Genomic DNA, 23,694 nt, shown 5'->3' with positions numbered 1-23,694 from the left:
TTGTAAGCAAAATAAAATGCTGAGGAAGCAATGTGCAAGTTTTTAATTTGCACAATTTTTATTTTATTTTCTTTTTCACAAGAAATATTTTACGCAGAGTACTAACAAATTATTAAATATTATAAAGTATATTAATTGTATATTTCATAAATAATATAGAAAAAATTTTATATATTTGTTATAGAAAAAAATGATAATTAAAGTATATAATATTAAATATATGTATAATGAATACAGTCTATTTTTACTTACTATGGAGTTATAATTTTTTGATATATGATATATGTCCATAATTGCAATTATTAAATTTGTTTTTGATAATAGTAGTAATTATCTTAATTCCTTGAGAGATTTGCGTTATCCTTATTTTATTAATAATGATCTTTATTATTTTTTTTTTATTTTTATATATATTGTATATATATTTTTATATTAATGAAGTTAAATTCTGTGTGCAGCTCATCTTTCGAAAGGTCGCCGATGTCCGTCGAGAAAAAGAATTGGCCGAGAGGAGGAAAAACGAGCCGCAGTTGGATCAGGCGCAGGATCATCTGGTTCGCAAGATCTTCTCAAGGTAGGAAAACATTTGCCAGCAGCTATTAGTTATCGGATACAATCGAATGCAATCGGGCTCGATGCCAGTTACGAATCCTTGGATATAAATAAAAGGAATCCATTCTGAGAAATTGTATGCCCAACCTTCGGGAAATCTTAAAGAGTAAGAAGAATAAAAGAAAAAATTCGATAATTTAAAAAAATGTAATCTTTGATTTCGAGAATTACAAATATTTCGATTTTATAGAATGGATTTCTGGTGCAAAAATTACGGTTGTTGTTGCAAGCATTAGCTTAGTAGTTGAAGACTTCCGGTTGCCACTAATGATAAAATTGTTCGAAAGTATATGCTTCGATCTGTTTTGACAACTATCGAAGCATGCGAGAAAGCTCATTTAATTTTACATTCAAAATTTCTTCTTCTACACGATGTCTAGATATAAGCGACTATTTTGCGACATCATAAGATTCTGCATATTAATTCATGATACTTTTCACGCGTACAACGATATACGATCTTCCATAATCATAGCGCAATTTTTTATTATTATAATTATATATGACCGTGCATGAAATAATTTTGTATATTAATTAATCACAGCATTTATACTAGATAAAGTGCATATCAAGAATTATTAATTAACAGAAATTAAAACATCGATCGGCGAAAATAAATTTGGCAATACTTAAAGTTATCGACGAAGATCGTGAGATTTTATCTAAACAAACTTTAAATGAACTGGAAGTATATATAAATAGCGCTGCTGACGGATCACTGTAGCTTCCTTCCGTATCTTTGTACGCGTAACATTCTGTGTGACAATGTAGAAGAAAGAGAAAAAGAGAGAGAGAAGAAGAAAAGCAAGCAAGAACAAAAAAAAAATAAAGAATGAGAGAGATAGAGCCAAGATGTGTGAAAAGAATTGATCGCGGACGTTCTTTATATTTTCCGTGGCTGTTGCTGAATGTGATCGTGTTGCTTGGCTGGCCTGTTGTTTCCGCGAAGGTTCAAGAGCGACGGGGAAGGCCAAATCGGCATAACCAGGACCGTGAGCGGACGGTCCCAGCAGGATTCCGATGAGGAGCTCACCGTCAACGTCCTGCCGCCCTGGCCGAGTTTTAGGCAATTTCATTTTTTCTTATTCATATTAATTTCTTCTTCAATTCTCTTTTTTGCCTTCTTCCTCGCTACCTACACAATCTCTTATTATTATCTCGTTAACATTATTATTACTATTACATTGTCATCATTATTATTGTTATTGTTATTATTATTATTATTATCATCATCCTTTGTCTGTCGTTGAATTTATATTTATTATTGTTATGATTGCCTTATTATTATAACCGTGGCAGTTTTATTGATACCCACTGCGTATATGTATACGATGAATACTATTATTAATTGTATATTACATTATACATATAATACCTGTTTTTCAATATTCGTACATGTGTATATATGTAATATTCACGAAATATATACTGTATTATCACGGACAGCGCGCGAGCGTGATACACGTGTCTTCACGAGTCAATCCCACATTTGAATTTTGACGTTTTGAGCTTTGTTGATTAGAAGCCTTGCTAAATATTTTTAATTTTTATCGCAAAATTGATATATAGTTATTTGTCAACTTTAAAAGACATGATAATTCACGAGCGAGAGAGAAAGAGAGAGATAAAAAATAAAATAATTTTATTTCAAAGAGATTTAAGCGAATGTGTGTTTGAAAAATTTTAATATAAGATATTTTATATAATTTAATTTTAATATAGGATAATGTTATTAAAATATTTAATGAAATACATTCTTTTTATAAAGAATTTATATTCAAGCCGAAACTATATTGTGATCAGGCAAATGATTAAAATTAAATTACATTTTTTTCCTTTAAAATAGAATTGACATATAATCAAATGGCACGATAATTTTAAATAATATTGACAAATTTCCTTCGATTTAATCTTCCTCCAATTTGTAGAGTCGATTTTTCCTTGAACATATTAATAAATATAATAAATATTTTATTTATATAACAATTAATAAATATTTTTTTATAAACAATTTTAAGTGACTTTTATGACGTTTAATGATGAAACTTAAAGAAACATAAAAATCTAGATTTAGTTAAACTTTCGCGAGAAAGAGAGAGAGAGAGAAAGAAGAAATCGATCTCTTCTTCAGATTGGTCGGAGATTCCTTTGAGCTGAAATTTGTCATTGTCATTGTTCGAGAATTCTGTAAACACACACACACACACACACACACGCATACACGCTCGGGCGCTTTCCTCGCCTTAATTCACTGCGACGAATACCGTAATGTGCGTCCCGTAATGTGCCAGCCGGAAGGTATCACGCTTGAATGTGAACAACGATAAATTTTCATCGCACGTCGAGACATGAGCAAATCGAAATTGGCCATCCATCGACCACCGCGAAATTTATCTGCCACCGAAGATATGTTCTCAGATTTATCTCATTCGAGAACACATTTATTTAAAACATTATTTAAAATTTGTTAAAATTAATGCTATAATAATTTACTATAATAATTTTTTTTTTACTTTGTAATAAATTATTAAAATTTTATTCATCCTTTGATAATATCTAATAAGTATTTATTAAGATAACAAAAGATTAAAGTTAGAGAAAAATTGACTTGAAATTTACTCGATAATTACTCTAGTACTTATAGAGTTTATTGAATAATATTCTTGCTTAAGTAATTCAAACTTGTATGAATATTATACTGCAAAGATTATATGTGAATAAGACACTGTACAAAAATCTTTAAGATTTGCTCGTCCTTCCAGCAGCTTTTTAAACGAGACGTACACTTCATTTGCGGTCTCATATCACCATCATTATTTTAATAATCACATCGCAATTTTTAATGAATGCTAGAGTGCTGTAAGATATGCGGCTTCACAAGGCTATGCGCATTTTTTTTTCACATCATATATATTTTCTACAACTAAAAGTCAAAGTTATATATAGAGCAAACCGCAGGATTTCGTATAGTTTTCACCTTTCCCGAATATACAGCTTTGCAATTTTATTTGCTAGCTTTCATAGTTCAATGCTAGAACAGGATAACATAGTCGTACTCTGTTATATAAAACAGTCATGATTCTTGTAAAAGATCCTTTAAGGTAGAAAACCCGAGTCATATATAAGGTGATGCTTGAAAAAAATTAGTGCAGATAATGAGTATTCTGCCTAGTAAGACAGACGATATCTCATCCAAATAGTCAAAAATTACGAGCTTAATTATATTAATTATATTAATTATATTAATTATTAATTAAATTAATAAACATGAATTCAAATTTTGTAGGATATTAAGAGTCAAATGCAGGCATCAGTTTCACAGAAAATTAATTTTTCTTTGAAGCTAATTAATATATACAGAGAACAATTAATTTTCTACATAAAGAAAAATTAATTTTCTATTAAACTGATGCATTATCAGTTTGCATTTGGCTTTCAATATCGTGCAAGATTTAAATTTGTTTTCATAAATAGATTAATCTCTTAATCTCTTGATTGTTGAATTAATAAATATTGACATCGTGGGGTGAGAAATTGCCGAAATCCTGACGTATTGAAATGAGCATTCGATCTTCTTCGATTCTTATGCAAAATGCATGCGACGAACGCACACTCTAGGATTCAAACTTTTTTAATCTTTTATATAGAATATATACATATATCTTTACAAGTATATACATATATATATATATATATATATATATATATATATATATATACGAAGATATTTAAATTACTGTCATGCAGCTGTGCCCGAGAAACTATCGGAATGCCAGAAAAGAAACTAAAAGCGAACATCATGCTACGTTTGTGATTTATAGTCTTTTGCCTTTTTTTCTCGATATGTTTATTAAAAATTTTATACTAAATTTTATCTATGACTTTTGCATTCTCAACTGCCTGATTTTCGCACGCACACAACGTGCTTTCACTGCTAATAATTGTCTCTCGAGAGTCTTAACAGCCTATGTCACTTTTCTCTATAGCATAATTAATTAATTAATTAATTAATTATATTCTTGCCAGTTTATAATTTTTTTAAATAATTATTATCGCAACCAGCCAAAAGGCATTTTTATTGTTTAATGATAAGCTAGACAGTATTTATTACATGCATGGAAAAACGAGTTTTAACGACGCTTTAATATGTATTTTAATTGTTATAAAATTTTTTATAAAATTTGAACGAATTTTTACACGCACAAAAATTTTCAAATTATTATTTGTATTATCGATACATTAATTTTTTTATAGTAACAAATTATAGTAATTATACACATTTTAATAGAACTTTGAAATGAGGATAATGAAAATTGTAATTAAATCGATCTTCGATTAATTTCTTGCAAGGATGAATTTGCTTTGACGCACATAATAATGTGATTTTAATAACATTTTCTGCTATCTACCTACACGAACTATGCTTGACAAAGACAACGATTAATAACTGTAACGAAACTATTCGTCACGTTTAATATATGTTCGATAGTGTGGCATTCCTAAAGTTTGTCGGGCAATTTCTCATCTCCTGTCTCTGTCATTATCGCCAAAAGATATATCGAAACGTTGGTCGACGCTGGTCGGTGCGATATCTTTTTTAAGAAAAGAGTCAAATACAATTTATATATATATATATATATATATATATATATATATATATATATATATAATTTACTAATGATTACATTCAAATATAATTTTTTATATTAATTTATCTATGTTAATTAATTTGACACAGCTCATTTTTTTATATAGAAAAATGAATGTAGCTGAAAATTATTAATATAAGTAAAATTAATATATTATAATTAAATTATTAATATAACTCTGCATAGAGAGATTTATTATATTATGGAATAATCTATTATTTCTAAATACATAGTACGCGAGTTATTTATTAAAATCATTGTTTAATTAACTATACTTTATATCAAAAACTTTTTACGGATCAAACGTAGTACTTTCAATTTGTGTACTTTTATAATATTTTCAATTATCAGCAGCATCATCGTGCCGTTTTACAAAATCTGACGGAAAAGTGAAGCATTATGGTGTTCGCTGCTATTACGGATCAATGATAAACTCGCAAAAAGTACAAGACTTCGAAAGCTTTTCTTAAGATTTTGTATTACGGAATCGTAATGCCGGTGATTTCAGGCGAATTAAAAGTTTCGGTACGTGAGGAGTCTGCATAATTTTAGTGCGAACCACTTAAAGTCCGGTGATTCGAACATTATGGCAATACAAGAACGTGCCCTGATTGGTTGAGAGAAGAGTTACAACTATTCGGTTATTATTCTGAGAATGTACCCTTGATATCTGTTTTCCTTAGGAAAAATTATTACTTGAACTATTACACAGAAATTTTCTACAAGTGTCAAAAATTTTTTCCACGATAAGTTGAGCGAAATTATCAACGCCGTCGGCGTTCACCAACGTTTTCCTTACGCTCTTGCCAAACGTCGTCTGGATCCCGTAGACACGTCGCACCAACGTAGGTCGTTCCACTAGGATCATCAACCAGTAACCGGAGCTGCCTTCCTTTATCTAATCGTCGATAGTAGACGATCGCATCTGCGCTACGGCGATAACCCCGATTAGCTTGATAATCCACCGATCTAGCTCGGGAATGCACCGTAGACTTAATCGCGGATCGAAAGGGAATACGAAACGTGACGAATAATGATTGAAGAAGAAAAGAGGAAAGAGAGAACAATAGACATAATCCGATTTTTCACGTGAGAATGGTCCAATGCACCCCTTTGCAACACTTTTGACCCTCTATATGCATTTGTACTCTTGCTGATACCCTGGCCCAAATATCTAAGGAATAATGATCAGCCTTTTTTATCGTATTATCTCCTTCGTATTTGTAAATACGTTCTGTGAATTTTTTATACTGAAAAGTAAAGGCGAATCTTTTCTTTTTTAATTATTCCGTATAGATTTCGCCGAGAGAGACACACTGCCGATGTGGAAAGGGGCGATGGTAAAGATGCCAAGGATGGCGAAACGTCACATGCTAAGAAGCCGTCCGTCACCGAGGAAGGAGGTACAACTGTCGCGAAGACGCGGCCGGGCAAATGGGGCCGTTTATTAGGTAAGAAAAATAATCTTTTTGTGTCTTAATTAGATATGATTAATTCAACTATTGAGTTGTGTGATTTATATGAATTTTTTTAATGAGAAAAATTGTGTAATAATAACTCGTCATTAAGCAATACCTTGGCATTTGAAGCTAATTGAAAAAACTTTGTAGATTCAAAAAACTTATAACATTGCAGGTAGCTCGAGTTTAGATTCCGGCAGCGAATCGGGCACGGCTGGTGATACGTTCAAGCGATCTCTCAGCGCGAGAGACCCGCGTCCAAGTTCCAGCGTTGCCACCAACAAAGTCTTCCCGAAGCTTGGCAAGTTGGGAGGCACGATCGAGGAGGCCAGCGATAATGTTGAAAATTCGAAGGAAGCTCAGCAACAACAGCAGTCCATCACCGCGGATTCGAAGCAGCTGCAGCTGCGACGCCTGGAGAGCTACGACGGTGGTCTGATCACGCATCAGCCAAGCCACGAACGAGAGATTCTCGCGGCAGTGCTAGAAGTGAAGGTGGACCTGAAGTTGGAGGTGCAGAGGGTGAATCAACGGCTAGCCAAGATCGAGGATATGCTACAGGCGCTGATGAACAGGCTACCAGCCGCGGGAACACCGTCATCCAGTAGCGCTTCTCAGCAATCTCAGAAAATCTCCGGGAACTTTGCCATGGGCAGCAACGGTGGTATCCAGAATCAGCTGCCCGTCACCCCGAGTGTGGTGACATTGGTTCAATCTGCAACACAGACCGCCGAATACAAGCCATCGATCGCCACCACATCAACGTCGACGACGCCGAGCGAGGGCTACCGAGAGCAATCGACGGCGACAGAGCGCGTATCCAAGAGCAGTCAGGATCATCATCATCATCATCACCATCATCATCAATCATCGTCATCGTCGCGGGACGTCAACAAGGAATTGCTGGAGCGGCTGGCGCAAGCTTCCACGTCGCGGGGCGACGACTCTAACGCTCTAGGGCCACTAATCCTGCGCAAGCGACGTAGCAAATCGCGCAACAAGGGCGCGGCGCCGCTCGCACCGCTCGCCACGCAGCCGATGAGCCCAACGGAAGTCTCGGAGACCACGCAGATGCTCGAGTGCACCGATGATCGGGACTCAACCGGAGGAGGACCGACCGACAGGAGTACCGCCGACCGGACTACCGAGAGGTCCGAACGTAAAAGACCGCCGCCTAGACCAAGAGAGTATTTGTGAAAGTTCTTTTCGCGTCGCATTAGTTCCTTTTTCCCACTTTTTTCAAAACAATTTGCCGCGACGCGGTCAAAGGTTTATCGTCCGATACGCTTGTTAGTTCAACTTTTAATCATACAAAAACGCGAGTTTGCCACGCGATGATGCGCTCGCGCAATTACTTTATTCTAAAGCTATATGCTACATTGAACAATAATCACTGTTTCGTTATTCTTTCATTTGTGTGTACATGTGAGAGATGACATGTCATGACGGCGAATCATCGTTTCGGTGCGGCTTGGAAGATTTGGAAACTGTCGGTCATCTTACGTGACGCGTGATTTTCCCAGCAGCAGAACTGAAATATCGTGTAAACTGACGTTCTGCTTCTCGCCGAGTGGCGAACAAATACAACGTCGATAATTTTGTTCATAAAGGTAACATCTGATAATATATATACATATTTAAATAGTTAATGAAAAGAACTCCGTACTTTCGCGCTAATCGCTTTTCAAGACGAGCGGAGAGAAAGAGAATGAAAAGATTTCGTCTCGAGCGAAATAAAGTGTAATTCTGCATGGCCAAAAGCGATAAATAAATGCTGTCTTAAATACGAAATTATTTGCTTACGACGGCTTCTTCGAGACACATCGAAACTCTCCGAGAGAGTGTATTCACTACAGGAAGTATGATTACATACACATACACGCACATATACACATACACACACATAAATAGATATAGATTCACACGCATCGCGTAGCATCTCTCTCTCTCTCTTTCTTTCTCTTTCTCTCTCTCTTTTAGGGCGATCAGGCTAAATTTCTAAGCCTCTCCGGCCACGATCAGTTCACGATATTAAGTGTGTCTCTTCACGAGGCACAGTGTGGTATTTTGTAATTATTAGATCAGTGATGTAATGGTGGTGTCCGGATTGTTAAGAACACAGTCCAAATTGGCCAAGTATTTTAATTCTTAATAGATATCACCTCGGATATTTTAGATTCCAAGACATCGAAAACATTTATTACGATAACAATAAGATAAACATAAGTAGCAAAATAATAAAATAAATGCTTTATCACACGCTGAAGAAAATCCAGTCAATTTCGACACATGATTTGGACACCACCGACGTTAAGTAATTCATCTTGGTTGTGATATCTTCGACTTTTAAATACAAATGTACACTTGCGTTTCTTCTTTTCACTGAATATATTAAACGGGATTGTACTCCGAATGTGATGCTGAATAATTAGAACGAAACAGCCAAATCAAATATTAATCGAAATAATCGTTTGCCATACTCGATAAACAATTAATTGAATTGCAAATCTAATCATCCCCTTCTATCCAAGACAGAACGCGATCTGTGTGTATTGGGTATTGCGAATACCTAATTTAGGCGGTTTCGATTGGAACCAAATCAATTTCGAATTGATTTTGTTAGAAGTTGAATAATTTCTAAAATTACATTTTTTACTGCAAAATTTTAGAATATTATTTTCTATAACATATTCACGCGTATTATTGCGTTGGAATTATAAATTATGAAAAATTATTTCTAATAACGCTTGTATCTTCTGTTAATATTTTATATATTTCTCGTTATTTAATTGTTATTTGTTTGTTGATTTAATATTTAATGTGACGGGTAATTACGAATGGTTACGAAAAAAGGAACGATTTAAAAATTTGTTCGTCAAATTGGAACGAAAACGTTAAATAATATCGAGAAAAACAATTTCTCATGCAAATAGTACTCTAACACATAGAAATGGCGCTACGCAAATTCGTATGACACGCATACGAAGCCAAACAGCAATATTAGATGTATATATCTTGTAATATGATATGTATATATATTTGCATTTAATTATGGATTATACAAACGTGATGAAACACGCTGCTGCTGCTGTTACTGCAAACGAGAATGGCGTCTTTGCTAATGTAATTGAATGAGCCGACAATCACAAATGTCTTTTTAAGCTTATATCAGATCGAGGCGAGCAAATCTCCGAATTATTCGCAATTTGGAGTTTTGTTACAAAAATTAGAAAAAAAATGATTAGTTTGTATCGATAAGTGTCACACCAAGTGTCTTACACTTTAATTAAATTTTTTATTTAATTTCTATTTTTTGTATGCAACGCGATGGAGAGAAAGTCAGTATTATTATTCCATTCTCAAATGACCATTTGCGAAGAGCAAAGGCGCGGATTCTCATCAACAGACAACATTTTATCAAATTCGAAAGTATAGATGCAAGGCAGAGATGCGTACAACAAAGATATACGCATATGTTATGTATACATACACAAACACACATATACATGCATATATATTCATATGTGCGTGTATATATATAAATATAATAAGAGAGAAGAAAATAAATATAGAGATGCATATATACATATATATATATATATATATATATATATATATATATATATATATATATAATTTCATGTTACGAAAGTTGAACTATCGAACAGTTACGAAGACTTTGTTAAGTAGATTTTAGAGACAGAAACGATACAGCTGGCTCTATCGTAGTTTATATACTTATATATGCAGAGAGAGAAAAAAGGTTTAACATTGTTGAAACTGTAGTGATTAAGTTGACATGTCTATCGCGCGTTGATCATGTTGAAAAAGTGCTGAGGTTTTTTTTTTCATGCCCCAAATCATATGGCGCAGATCATATTATGGGCTCGATTTTTTTCTGCGATTTAATTATAAATCTCGTCAAAAATGAGAATGCAATCACACATTGATACGATTCATATAGAATATGGGATCGTCGTCCGTGCGTTTCGATGACTGGAGCATATCTCGACGTATTTAAAACGATCGAAATCTGCAGAATCGAATATAACTCGATTATCGTAGAATCAGTCAAATTTATATCAACTTTATATAATTTTGAGATATTTTTAATATTGACAGAAATTTTATTTCATGAAATATTAATTAGAATTAAATAATTTTATATTTTTTTTTGTCTTAAAAAAAGAAGATTAAAATTCTTAAATTAAATAATTATATTATAATAATATTCAAATAATTTAAATATTACAATATATATATATATATATATATATATATATATATATATTATATTAAAATAATATTTAAATAATTTAAATAATTTAAATATTATTATAATATATATTATAATATATAATAATATTTAAATAATTATAATAATATATTGAAGTAGTTTAATAAATTTTCTTTTTCGAAGAAGCTGAGGAAAACCCAACTCTTGTCAATTACAGCTGCCTTTTATCACCGTCACGGTGGAGAGATGCGTGAAATCTGCACGAAGCATGGAAACGTACGCGATGCGAACCCAAATGGCTTTAATCCCGCACCTCATTGCTTTAAAAGATTGTCGTTCATTGATCGAAAGGCCGGTCTATTCAAAATGTTTCGCGACTTCTATTTCTTCACCGCGAAATATACGGCAAGGTACGATCCAACGAACTGCAAGTAATAGATATATATTTCATTATTGGAACAACGACATGAGGTTTGCGGTAGCGGGAGAAGAAAGAAGAGACGTGTATTTATGAAACTTCAATCACATGTGAGTGAAAGTTTGTTAATTAATTCGTGATATTAATGCGTGGCAGAATTTAACGAAGCAATATCACCTTCGATAGATCAGAAACGATAATCCCTGTTAATCTTGAAGATCACACGCGAGTGTATTATGGCGTAATTAAATAAAGATGATGAATATTGAAGGAATTAATATGTTAGAATAAAACGAATACGATCGCTTTTAAAATATTGGAATTTTATGAAGCATCATCCACAGAGCTGTTGATACTTAAATGAACTAGAAATGAAAATTATTGCCGGTCTCCATTGTGCTCTTCAAGATTAATTAAATTAATTTTGTTAAGTTCTTAATAGGGCACATGTGATACCGCAGCTTTCCATAAATACTAAGTACATGATATAAGCAATCTATAATATATCTCAGATAAAAGTATAAAATCCGATGAAGGATTGCTCGTTAAATATTGCGCACAGTTTTGTAGGAACAAACGGTGAGAGGGGAGCAAGAAGAGGCGTATATAAGAATAAGTGAATATAGTTGTAAAGAGAAATAATTCTCTCTGTTCGCGCGATCTGCCCTGACCAAATACATCTTAATTTCATTGTCGTCACTTGCGGCGATAATTTTCGCTCAATTTATATTTTCTAATTTAATTTTACGCGATAGAAATTATACACAGAAAATGTAAGTAAAGATGTGAAAAGTATATGTAAGCGCGACATTTATAATATTTAAAAATGTCAAAAAATAATTACGTTCTCTTTGTGAGAGTGATCATCTTGTGATTACGCAGCTTTCATTGGGCAGATTGTCATTGGAAGTAAGATCGAGAGAATATTAATGCAATATGATATTACGATTTTTTATATCAGCTACTTTGCAATAATACAAAACAATCATCATTCGAATGACAACATCGTGACACGAATCGTTGTCCCTGACCTTACGTGCTCGTTGAAACAAAGTTTCAAGTCAATTTTCGCCACTCGTTACAAAAGTTACTACACGGCATGCATTACTACAAGCTTGCATTCGAAGGTTGCTGCGAAACTTTTGCTCTGTCTTCAAGCATCGATAACAAAAAAATAAAGAAAAACAGATTAATATATTGTTCCTCATATTGTTTTTTTTTTTATTTATCATGTTTTACAATTTAAATTAAGTAAAAAAAAAATATCACTGATACGTATATCATATATACATCTTTCTCCATGTAAATTTATTTTAATTAAAATCGGATAAAATAAGTGACGATATATTTATTCAAATCTCAAATAATTTTTTTATCATGCAATGGTAGAGATTAAAATAAGCTTTGAAGCGGCATAATTTATTCATATTAACATTATATGTTATATTACGTTATATACAGCCGCGACACGCAAAGTAGCATGTTACGATCTCGAGATCCTTAAATATGGAAAAAATTTTATACGACGACGACAGTGTTCGCAACGACGATCGAAGAAGCCGTGATGGGTACCCGTGCGAATTTCATGAAAAGGAAAATGATCGGGAGAGTCTATATATATATATATATATAAATAGCTACACACATACACACACACACACACTAAATGGAAGAAGAAGAAAAAAACTATAAATATATAAATACATACGCGTATATAAATATATATATATATATAAATATATTGATAGAAGAGGGAAAAAGAGATTTTTGCTATAACACTTCGTCCATTTTTCTATATGGGCAGTTCGTTGCACTTGTAACACAAATCCTTGGCCTTGTAAATTATTGTCCTCAGTCATTTCTTGGACCGAAGAGTACCCCCTTAATTGCGCTCGCGTTAAGTGTCGCAGAAAGTACATCGAAGAAATCGAACGGACTCGGAGCTTGATTTATCCGCGTTCTCATCATTACGCTCTTTCTCTCATTATCAGTACCTTCCTCCCCCCCCCCTCCTCCCTCCAAGCGTAAAATTAGTCTAAATCTATGAAGGATCTCTCGGGGTCTTCGATTTCTACGATAGCGCGACGCTCTTCGCGCGGCGACGAGACTCCTCTGTAAAGCTTCGCGGGACCCCCGACAAGGAAGCGATTTAAGTCGGGGGTGGATTTAAGTAAGAACAATTTCTGCGCCAATAATCTTAAGTTGAAACGATTATTGACGATCGATGACGCTAACATCAGATGATATATGTTTCGAGTCAATTTTTGGATGAAAATCGCGATGAGTCCAGCGTGATAAAGATCGGAAAAATGGAATGATTCCTTGGATTTTGTTTCTCTCGTAGAAATTACATTGTTGCTAGATCAGCGCAAGATCGAAAATACATAGAAGACAGTCGATTCGTGCGCAGCAAAACTTTAGTCTTCCTATTATTATTCCCAAATTTGCGCATTTTTTCGAAATATGAGAGACGAAAGGAAGGGAAAAGAAAAAGGCACGAAAATTCGTCCAAAAATAATCCAGCAAATCATCGTCAACGATCGTTCGAAAAATATCCTTGAGAGATCAAGTTGTAGCATCGAACGAAGCCTGGCTAGAATACTCAACTGAAAAAAGCTGCTTTCAGACTTATAATAAAAATATTAAAATTTACATTCTACCGTGTATCATTTCGAAACATGTTTTTTTTTTAGAAATTTTGTTTCTTCCCGTTTCTTTCTTATGAAGTGGAAAATTTAGTCGATAATTTGAATGTGTATAGAGAATATTTCTTTATCGATATATATATTTTTATTATATGTACACGTTTTTATGTTTTTATAACTTTATGATTATAAAATCTATTAGATAATAAGTTTTAATTGGATAAAGTCTTTTTTACATATGTAATAAAAAAGATCTCGTCTTAATCGAGAAATATATTACGCAAAAAAATAAAGGGCCATTTTCTTCATTTTACAGAAAAGAATTTTCAAATGACTGCAACTTTGTTGCATATAATCGGATTGATATCAATAAAAAAACGTTACAAAGCTTGAAGGTTCTACTTTCAGAATTTAGTCGAATTCATATCTTTTTATTTGTTATAAAATTATAAAAAAGCGACATCCGTCGATTGACCAAATTTTTCAAAAAAGTGCTAAAGAAAAGAAAAATTGTAGCATAATTCTATTAACTGGATTTTAAAGAGCAAAGTTTTTATCTTTAATTTGCTTTTTTAATGAACCTACGAGTTATTTACTACTGAAGTAAAATCGATCTATTGATTTTGAGCATAACTAGTGAAAAAATTATCGCAGAATGATTATTAAAAAAGCAATCTAAAAAAAATTGTCATTTTCAAATGCACTAATTATTCTTTGCACGAGTAAATGGAATACTTTTTACTTATAAATATTGTAGAGTTCATAAAAATGTTAGCATTTTTTTATTAATTTGCATTGATCTAAATGAAAAAAGATAAAAGTGCAATTTTTACTTGATTTTGAAGTAATGATTACATTTTAATACTATTGATATTGATTGAAAAGACAATTAGTGCATTTTAAAATGCCGACTTTTCTTTTTAAATTGCGTTTTTAATAATCATTGTGTGATAATTTTTTCACTATGAACGCTCAAAGTCAATAGATGATTTTACTTCAGTGAATAACTCGGCGAAAAATAAATCTTAGGACATTCATTATAAAAACAAAATTAAAGATAAAACTCTGCTGTGTAAAATCGTAATTTTATAACAAATAAAAAAATTAAACTTCACTAAAAGATTCTGAAATTAAAAGTTTTAAGCTCTATAACGCTTTTTTATTGATTTCAATGCGATTATATACGACAAAGTTGTAGCTACTTAAAAATTGCCTTTTTTGTAGAAAGAAAAAAAAGGCCTTTTAATTTTTTTGCATAGTATAATTCACACAACTCGTTTCTAAACAGATTGATATCAACATTTTAATATCATTCAGTCTCATGTGATGGAACGTTTTTGATTTCCCGAAAAACCGATAACTGTTTGAAAACAGATGTCACCGATTTTTCATGCTTCGCCTATTAAAGTTGTTTTTGTAACACGTGAATATAAAATCCGGGATTTTTGATCTCATTGAGCGGCTTAAAATCACCATAGATTATGTGTTTCGCACTATGACTGAATACTTCGACCAGCATATCACGGAAAACTGTTAATTTGTGAGGATAATACGACAGCCTGAATTCGCTGTACTCGAGGTTGTCTTTATTCTTCTCGTCTTGAGCGATCATGTAATCTAAGGTAACGATCTTCGGCTTTCCGGATACGTAGAGTACCGACGTTTTGATGTCCATCATATGGTCGCTCTACAACACGAAAAATTCTTGATGTAAAATTTTCCAAAATGACAGACGACGATTATTTATCTCGATAAACTAGCTGAACGAACGAGAATTGACGTTTGTAATTAGAGCTATTGTAAATTTCTAATGCTATAACGATAAATCATATACACGGTAACGATAAATAATCACGAATTTTTCTTAATGGTACTTACGTTATAATATATGCATTTGGGAGGAGTTTGGCCAGTATTGATTATATAGTCATAATTCCTGTGATCGATAAGCAGCAAACCTCCCGGTCTTACGCAACGCTCAAAGTTCATCAAGGCTTGCCTAGAATGATAGAATATATTTTATAAATAATGCAGATAAAAAATTATATAAGACACTTTGTGATATACCTGTGAGTGTATTAATTTTAATTATTTTTAGGTTTTGCGAAACATAGTCTGAGAACCGCTGCTCCAGCATTTGAGTATAGATAATCTAATCTAGTATGATTTGTAATATTCTACAGATTGACGAATTTTTAATACCTCTGTTCTCTCTGATCATCGTAAGTATCAGGCATGTGAGCGAAACTATTTCCCAAGCATATAACGGCATCGAAACCTTCTCCGATGAGATGACTAATATCATTGGCTAGAGTCAGCCAATTTGCCTCTTCAATCACTATCACAGTTCAAAACATTAAGATAATTATTAAGATAAAACATTAAGATAATAATTGAAAGAATAGATTTCAAAATAGATTTATAGAATTTTCTTGGTTTAACTATCGTCATTAAATTTTCCTTTAAAATTTTTAATTTTTATTTTTTAAAGATTTAATTCTGAATATAAAAAATCAATATGTGCTATATATATATATATATATATATATATATATATATATATATATATATAGCACATATTGATATATATAATATTTTAAAAAGATATTAATATATACACAGTTTTTTTTTGTAGAAAAAAAATATTTTACAATTATATAAATATTTCAGTTATTTTTCAGAAAAATAAATCTAATAAATTAATATTAGATTTAATTCTAAAATTTCAGAAAAAATTTAATTTGAATTATTCGATTTTATTATTTGCTTTAATCTTATCAGTGTTCAGATCCTTCGCGTTTTTAATCGATGAGTGTGATTAGAATCACGAGGTTAAAGGCTAAAAAATAGAAAATGCTGTTAACCTTCGCTGATAACGCGAGAACCCTTCCTGTACCTCTAACCATTGATAGCGATAAAATAATTCGATGTTTATTTTCGTGGAATAATATTGTAAGCGTGAACTGTTTTATCTGCCCACAATTTTACATTTTGATTATATATACATATATTATTTTCTACTTATTGTATACATTATTAATAACAATCGTTATCAGTACGCGAGAGGTTCGTAAATAGAGTTCGCAACATTGAACTTACAATCTTGCGTTATCGCATTACCTACCGACTCAAATCTGCTTAAATACATATATATTGTCATTATATTTTTTATTTCAATCAGGATAAACAGATACAAGCTGTTGTATCATAAAGTTATTGATTTACGTCATTTGATTAATCTTTGCTTTTAAAAATTACATGTTATTCTGTTTGTCACGTCATATTTTTTCTTCTCTTGTTTAAAAGAATATTTTCTCCATGTGTTTTACTTCTTTCCTTTTCTAATCTTTCCTTTCTGAACCCTTTTTTTTAGGCCTATTGAGAAGCCCTGGTTCTGCTAAAATATTAAACGTCTGACTTGCTCACCCCATTTGTCAAAGGCAGACTCCTTCCTACGTTCCCATCTGGATTTCAGTGCGTACTTGAGCATCTTATCGGAGGCGTCGATGCTTACGACCTCGAAGCCTTCCTCCAGCAGCATCACGGAGTCGACCCCGGTGCCGCAAGCTACATCCAATATTCGATGGCATCCGTTTTGTCGCAGCAGACCCACTAGAAAATCTCGGTAATTCTGCGTACGTTGTTTAATGTCACCGATGAAGAACTCCCAGACTTTCGCCGCTTTGCCATCCGCGTATTGATCCTTGACACCCTCGGCTGGTGTACCGTGAGAACGAGTACGAAACACCGTCGAATCCATAATCGAAATCTTAAAGCTGCTAAAACCACATAGTTTTTATAAAAATATAAATTAAAGCGCGTTGGGATCACCGTAAAAAATACGAAAAGTCTGTGTTATTTTTATAATATTCTTGAAACATTATTAATATATTGTTAATATATTAATATATTTGCCACTTTGTGCCAATATTTTCACGATCCCATATGTGTATATAGTAACAGAGTAACATTGCAGTTTGCAAAATCGCAACATTGCTAAAATACATAAATTTATAAAATATGTACAAAATATTTATAGTAATTTGGCAATTTTAGAAATATTTAAAAAACTATATTAATATAAATAATTAATTTTAATATAAATTAAATTTAATATTAAATATAAATTTAATTTTAATATAAATTTTAATATAAATATTTATTATGTGAACTTAGATTAAACAGATCATAAAGATTTATCATAAATATTATAAAAATATTTATAAAAATATTGAGAAATATTTGCAAGATATTACTATAAATATTTATTTTTTATTTACCATAAATACTATATAAAATATGTATTTAATCTATGTTTTAATAATATATCGAATAAAGTTTTTATGATTTTTTTTCTTAATATATACAAAATATATATAAAATATTCATATTTCAAAAAATAAATAGTAAAAAATATTTATGAATATTTATCATAAATAATGTGTGCTATCTGGGACAATGTTGCTAAAGGATTCTGCGTTATATAAATCAAGAAATATTAAAGCAAATCTTTTTTTTATTATTACTAATTATTTAAAATTAATTTAATTCTGATGTATACATATATTTTTTAGAAATATGCAATACTTGATTTAAATAAACATGTGAGTTATCGAACGCGATATATTCATGCTAGATTTATACAATTATTTACATAAAATATGGCAGTAGATAATACGAAACATAAACAAGATTATATTTTGTCAAAATGTTATGCTCAAATATAATATATCAGCACGAAAGAGATAATCAAACGTATTATCACATAAAATGTAAATATATAATTATAGAAGTTCCTAATGATAACGTAATACTCTATTATCAGATGACATGTTTATTTTATGAAACAGAAAAATTTCAGTTTTTCTATTTTAATTTTATGTCATCAACTGCATGTACAATTATTTAAAAGACAAAAATTTTGTAGATCGATTTTATAAAATTTAATGTTTTAGTTTAAAAACCAATATGTGACTCATTATATAATTTTATTATTTAATTTTATTAACTATCTTTCTGTATCTCTTTTCTTAATAATGCATTAAACTTAAAAGGTATTTAAGGGTGCGTAATAATGAGGCTAATGGCTTGATCAATTTCCAATAAGCAAAACAATATCTTTGAAAATGTTTTCCAAAAATTTTTTTAAACATTTTAAAAAAATATTAACTGCTCATTGGGTTTCCGGCATATTAATCATGCGTTGATATAATAAATTTTTATAACTATAAGATTTCATAAATCTTATAATTATAAAAAGCTTCATCACATCCGTGATAGTATAGATTCTTATACATAGGTTATCTCGCCTAAAGCTCTCAACGTAAGCCAAACATGTATCAAGTATTTAAAAATCAGTAAGAAAAGAATTTTCTATTTTTCTCTTTTATAATATTTACTCTTTTTGTTTTGTTTTTTTCTGTGGTGGATTGTAATGACAGACTAAATATTGATTCATTATTACATAGTTAAATTAAAAATATATTTCAAGATCTCAGTATGATTTTTTTTCTTATTTTTTATGCAACTCGAAAAAATTAAGCTGGATTTAATTAAACTGGGACAATAAATGAAAAATTGAAATTGAGTTAAGTCTAAATTGAATTCTTGTATTTTTCAAATTAATCTCTTTTCATAAATGAGTTAAGTCGCTATTGCATTGAGATTCATCGCTTTAGCTTCGTTAGAAAGATATCGTACCTTCTATTTCACGAACAATGATAACGAATCCAAAATCGGAGCTCCAGAACTAAAGAACATCGATATAGAAACCGCGCTCATAGAAGTGAATGAAAACTGTCGCGGTGATACAACGATCGCTCGCATTTATATAGACCGTGGTAAATAAGAATCATTGCGATAGTGTGTGTACAGATACATATATAGACATTGGCTGATACTTCTCAATATGATGTAATCAAATTTTTACGCGACACATCGAGAGAGACACGATTCAGTTTAGTAATGTTGATAAAAGCGAGTGGTTTAACTCTTCGCGACAATTGTGAAAGACTTCGTGGTTCTCAATATATTCTCAACGGTTCTCACAAGATGTTTTATTGATTTGCTTGATCACGAATCAAGCAAATTATCCGAGCAATTAGCAGATATGTCTCTCCCTTTTCTCATTTCTAAATTAGACATTGAATTACTCTTAATTCATATTATACACTGCTATTTCATTCTAATACAGGGTGTCCGACAAGTAAGTGACCATCAACCGAAAAGGACGTAGATTGAGTCAGACTAACAATAAGTCGAAAAGTCCTGAATCATTTTTTTATAACGCTTAATAAAGGAGTTATTATTATTGAGTAGTGACGAAGCACTCACATATACTATCAAGCGCGCGACTCACCAACGTGCACCCGGCTAAAGATTGGCGCTGATTGGCCAGATTTCACTCAGTAATAACTCTTTCATTAAGCGTTATAGAAAAAAATGGTACATGATTTTTTGTTTAGTTTGGCTCAATCTATCTCTACCATTCAGTTGATCACTTACTTGTTGGACACCCAGTATATTTTTTTCTGATGTATATAATAAGTTTTCGTCAAGTATAACGCGATGTGACAAATGTAATAATATTACGATTATAAATATTCATATTTTTTTGAAATACACTTAATTATTACATCACGAGCGCGCGTTATGGTATCAATATTATTACTCAGAAAATATATTTATCGGATATATGACGCAATGTGCGATGACTTGCGAACCAATGACTTGTAGAATATAATTTATAGGAAAGCTACAAAAGAGCTGATAAATTGATTCGTACGCGCGCTCTCAATATTTGCGCACATGGTAATGAAGCTTAAATAATAAAAAACAGATGTTTTCATCCCCCGTTTGTGCTTATATACGCGCAAAATTAAAAATATATTTAGATTTGCGATACAAAATAAGATTTATAATAAGAAAACATTCTTCATAAATTTTCATAATCTTTTTATCTTAAAATACTTTTTCTTTTTAATATAAGCAGAAAATAATTTAAAATCTATTTAATCATTTATATCTTATATATATTATCTCTCTTTATAACAGAAATAGGAAATTAATAATATATTCTCTCTTCTTTCTTACAAAAATATATATTATTATTAAGATATTTTCAAAACTGATTCTATATCAGTTCAATAAAATTATACAATTCCAATACAAAATCTATCAATCGCTTTGTTTTGTCGTTAGTTCAATTTACATATTTTGTTTAAAATGTAAGATTTGTAAAAGTCCAAGATGTGCATAATCTGTGTTCTAAAATATGTTAGAATTCTTACATCACAGAACAATGGATTTTTTATTAAAGTCAATAATAACAACATATATCCCACACATATATCGGATTCTTTACATTTTTACAATTATATTAATATAATACAATAATGGAGTTTAAATCAATTATATATTCTTAATTTATTGTGGTATTTTAAGTACTACATATATCCTTTGTAAGCATATAAAAATGTATTATTTTAATTAGCTAATGTTTTGCAAAACGGAAGGATCAGTTATATATATGTAGATATAGTTCAATACAATGCAAACAATATATGTATGTATATAATAAGCTCGATTAGAAATAGAAATGAAAATATAATCCCTATAAATAAAGGGAAGGGGTTATGTAATAATATCTTCGTTTAGCTATACATTGTGTGTTCTTATTTTAAAGAGCATACAATACAATCAACTATAAATTGGCAGTTGTGTAGTTAAAGATTTTTCAGCATTATATTCAACCTTGTAACTTGAAGAATTGCTTTTATGAGCTCTTATATCAAAATATGTATAAGTTAAATGCAACAAAATCAATGGCAGAATATATTATTCTTTCATAATTTACAATACAAAATAAGATTCATAATGAGGAAACATTTTTCATAAATTTTCAAGCTTTGTTATTTTAAAATACTCTTCTTTTTTAATATATACAAAAAATGATTTAAAATCTGTTTAGTCATTTATATTTTATATATTATCTCTCTTTGTAACAGAAATAGGAAATTAATGCTATATTCACTCCTTTCTTACATTGAAATATATATTCTTTGCGCCATCGAGTTTATCAACTTTATTTAAAAACGTACACAAGATTATATGTAATTATTCTCACGTGAAAAAAGTATATTGGCTTCTACAAATCAAGACTTTTTATAAGTAATTCATCAATTATGTCTTTAACGTTCTGAGTGGTGCACAACAATCTGTTAATGCAATAGATCAGTTAAAACACTAACAAGGTTTTATTCATTTTCTGAAACTATGCAATGATCAGATGAACGTTGAACTATATCACTTTGTCAGTTGCAACACATTTTTCCTGTACCCTAGCCCAATTATCACTGTACAAAAGTTCATACCCTCATATATTTTTTAAATCGTCAGGCAGATCATTCTTCGGATGTTTATTCTCAAAGTGTTGCTTGTAAGTTTTAGGATCCGGCATTTGAGCCTGTAAATAAAACAACTTGTTAGAACACACGTTAAATGTATATAAGTGCCAAGGCATCTATAAAAATTCTATAAAAGTTCGAACCTTGCAAACAGAACACACGTGTACAAGTGCTTTCTGCGCCGCTTTCTTCTGATCATTGGCGCTATGGCCCTGTTGTTTCTTTAATTTTGCACTTTTTTCCGCCGCTTTAGCTTGAGACTGTATCTTTTGTTGTCCACGAGCCATTCTGGGAAGAAAAACAAACACAAGTAAATATACAAGTGAAAATATATCTCAAATAATACTGACAATAAAAATATGTTTTCGCAGCCTTGTTTCCTCCCACGTATCTGCAAAGTTCATTGACCAAGAAAGTCGAAACTTTAGAATGCCAGCCAACAACAAATATCTAACGTTTCTTCTGATACAATAAATCTAAGCTTATACTTCCAGTAATTATCATCGATTGTCAATACAACGCCAGTCTCTCTTATCTCTGGAAATGAAATACGGCAACTACATTGTATCCTACCTGAAGCGCCGAAACCAGCGATCGAAAATATCCGCGGGACTCGCCGAAATTATTCACCTGCCGTGATAAATCGCGCGTTCGCTTTAACAGAGCCCGGAGCTTGAGGTGAGATATAAGGTCGCCGCTTTCAGTCGATGGAAGAAAAAAAAATGCGGCATAAACTTTCTATCCGAGGAGAGTGTGTACATTTCACCACGAAGCGAGCGAGAAAGCATAGAAGCTTGCCAGTCTCACATAAAAATTTCTCTTTCCTCTCTACCTCCTCCGTCAAAAATACTGCCTGTCTCGTTTTAGAAGTGCAGATAGTGTAACGTGGTGCAGCTGTTAATCTCAGATTCCTTACCTATCCGCGGATAAACGGTAGATGTGTCTGTTCTGCCTTCCAGATTTTTTTCCAGATTCGGTGAACGAAATCTCCTGCTCCGCGACGATGGAAGAGCGACTGATGTTTTCGCCCTCGCCGTCGTTTCTCGCGCCGAGGAAGAGATTTTTTTTTCCTCCAGTTGTGTTCCGATATTGCTGGCAGTGCCAGTGCTGGCAGCAGTGCTGCCAACATAAAAAAAATATTTTAAACACTAGCCATTATATAGGTTTGAGAATTTATTCGTTGGACAAAAAGAATAAAAATTTTTTTGTCCAGGGGGTCGATCATCGTAAATTTTTCTCTAGGGAAGAAACGTGAAAAGTGAATAATG

At 31.7% G+C, this 23,694-nt stretch overlaps 3 protein-coding genes across 8 annotated transcripts in view; 1 reads left to right on the top strand and 2 right to left on the bottom strand.

The window, feature by feature from the left end:
* Positions 1-13,389, top strand: part of LOC126851683 (potassium voltage-gated channel protein eag) — a 71,050-nt gene extending 57,661 nt beyond the window's left edge. For 3 of the 4 annotated variants that reach the window (XM_050595880.1, XM_050595879.1, XM_050595878.1), the window contains 5 exons: positions 459-574; positions 1,562-1,678; positions 6,558-6,712; positions 6,897-8,331; positions 11,142-13,389. In XM_050595880.1, coding sequence (XP_050451837.1) covers positions 459-574; positions 1,562-1,678; positions 6,558-6,712; positions 6,897-7,918 — 1,410 coding nt within the window. In that variant the 3' untranslated portion in view covers positions 7,919-8,331; positions 11,142-13,389. The remainder of the gene's footprint in view (positions 1-458; positions 575-1,561; positions 1,679-6,557; positions 6,713-6,896; positions 8,332-11,141) is intronic. The other variant, XM_050595881.1, reaches the window with a different exon arrangement.
* Positions 13,390-14,703: 1,314 nt separating this feature from the next.
* LOC126851685 (glycine N-methyltransferase) lies at positions 14,704-19,859 on the bottom strand. Of its 2 annotated transcripts, none has more exons than XM_050595883.1 (5): positions 19,722-19,859; positions 17,448-17,797; positions 16,224-16,359; positions 15,900-16,020; positions 14,704-15,708 (listed from the first exon to the last, which is right to left on the bottom strand). In XM_050595883.1, exons 2-5 carry the CDS (start codon positions 17,779-17,781, stop codon positions 15,424-15,426), a joined length of 876 nt encoding a protein of 291 aa, XP_050451840.1. In that variant the 5' UTR covers positions 17,782-17,797; positions 19,722-19,859; the 3' UTR covers positions 14,704-15,423. The 2 variants fall into 2 exon arrangements, with proteins under 2 accessions (XP_050451840.1, XP_050451841.1); XM_050595884.1 differs by having other exon boundaries at positions 17,448-17,800; positions 19,722-19,850.
* A 1,813-nt stretch (positions 19,860-21,672) lies between these two features.
* LOC126851817 (zinc finger protein 706-like) lies at positions 21,673-23,541 on the bottom strand. 2 transcript variants are annotated; one of them, XM_050596167.1, is made up of 3 exons: positions 23,343-23,541; positions 22,570-22,714; positions 21,673-22,485 (listed from the first exon to the last, which is right to left on the bottom strand). In XM_050596167.1, the coding sequence occupies exons 2-3, from the start codon at positions 22,711-22,713 to the stop codon at positions 22,396-22,398; spliced, it is 234 nt and encodes a 77-aa protein (XP_050452124.1). In that variant the 5' UTR covers position 22,714; positions 23,343-23,541; the 3' UTR covers positions 21,673-22,395. The 2 variants fall into 2 exon arrangements, with proteins under 2 accessions (XP_050452124.1, XP_050452125.1); XM_050596168.1 differs by lacking the exon at positions 23,343-23,541 and adding an exon at positions 23,000-23,286.
* Between the last annotated feature and the right edge of the window lie 153 nt (positions 23,542-23,694).

This window comes from Cataglyphis hispanica, chromosome 8, assembly GCF_021464435.1.
Source record: "Cataglyphis hispanica isolate Lineage 1 chromosome 8, ULB_Chis1_1.0, whole genome shotgun sequence".
NCBI classification, from domain to species: domain Eukaryota; kingdom Metazoa; phylum Arthropoda; class Insecta; order Hymenoptera; family Formicidae; genus Cataglyphis; species Cataglyphis hispanica.
Note: the sequence above shows the minus strand (reverse complement) of the source record. Positions and strands in the feature narration are given on the sequence as shown.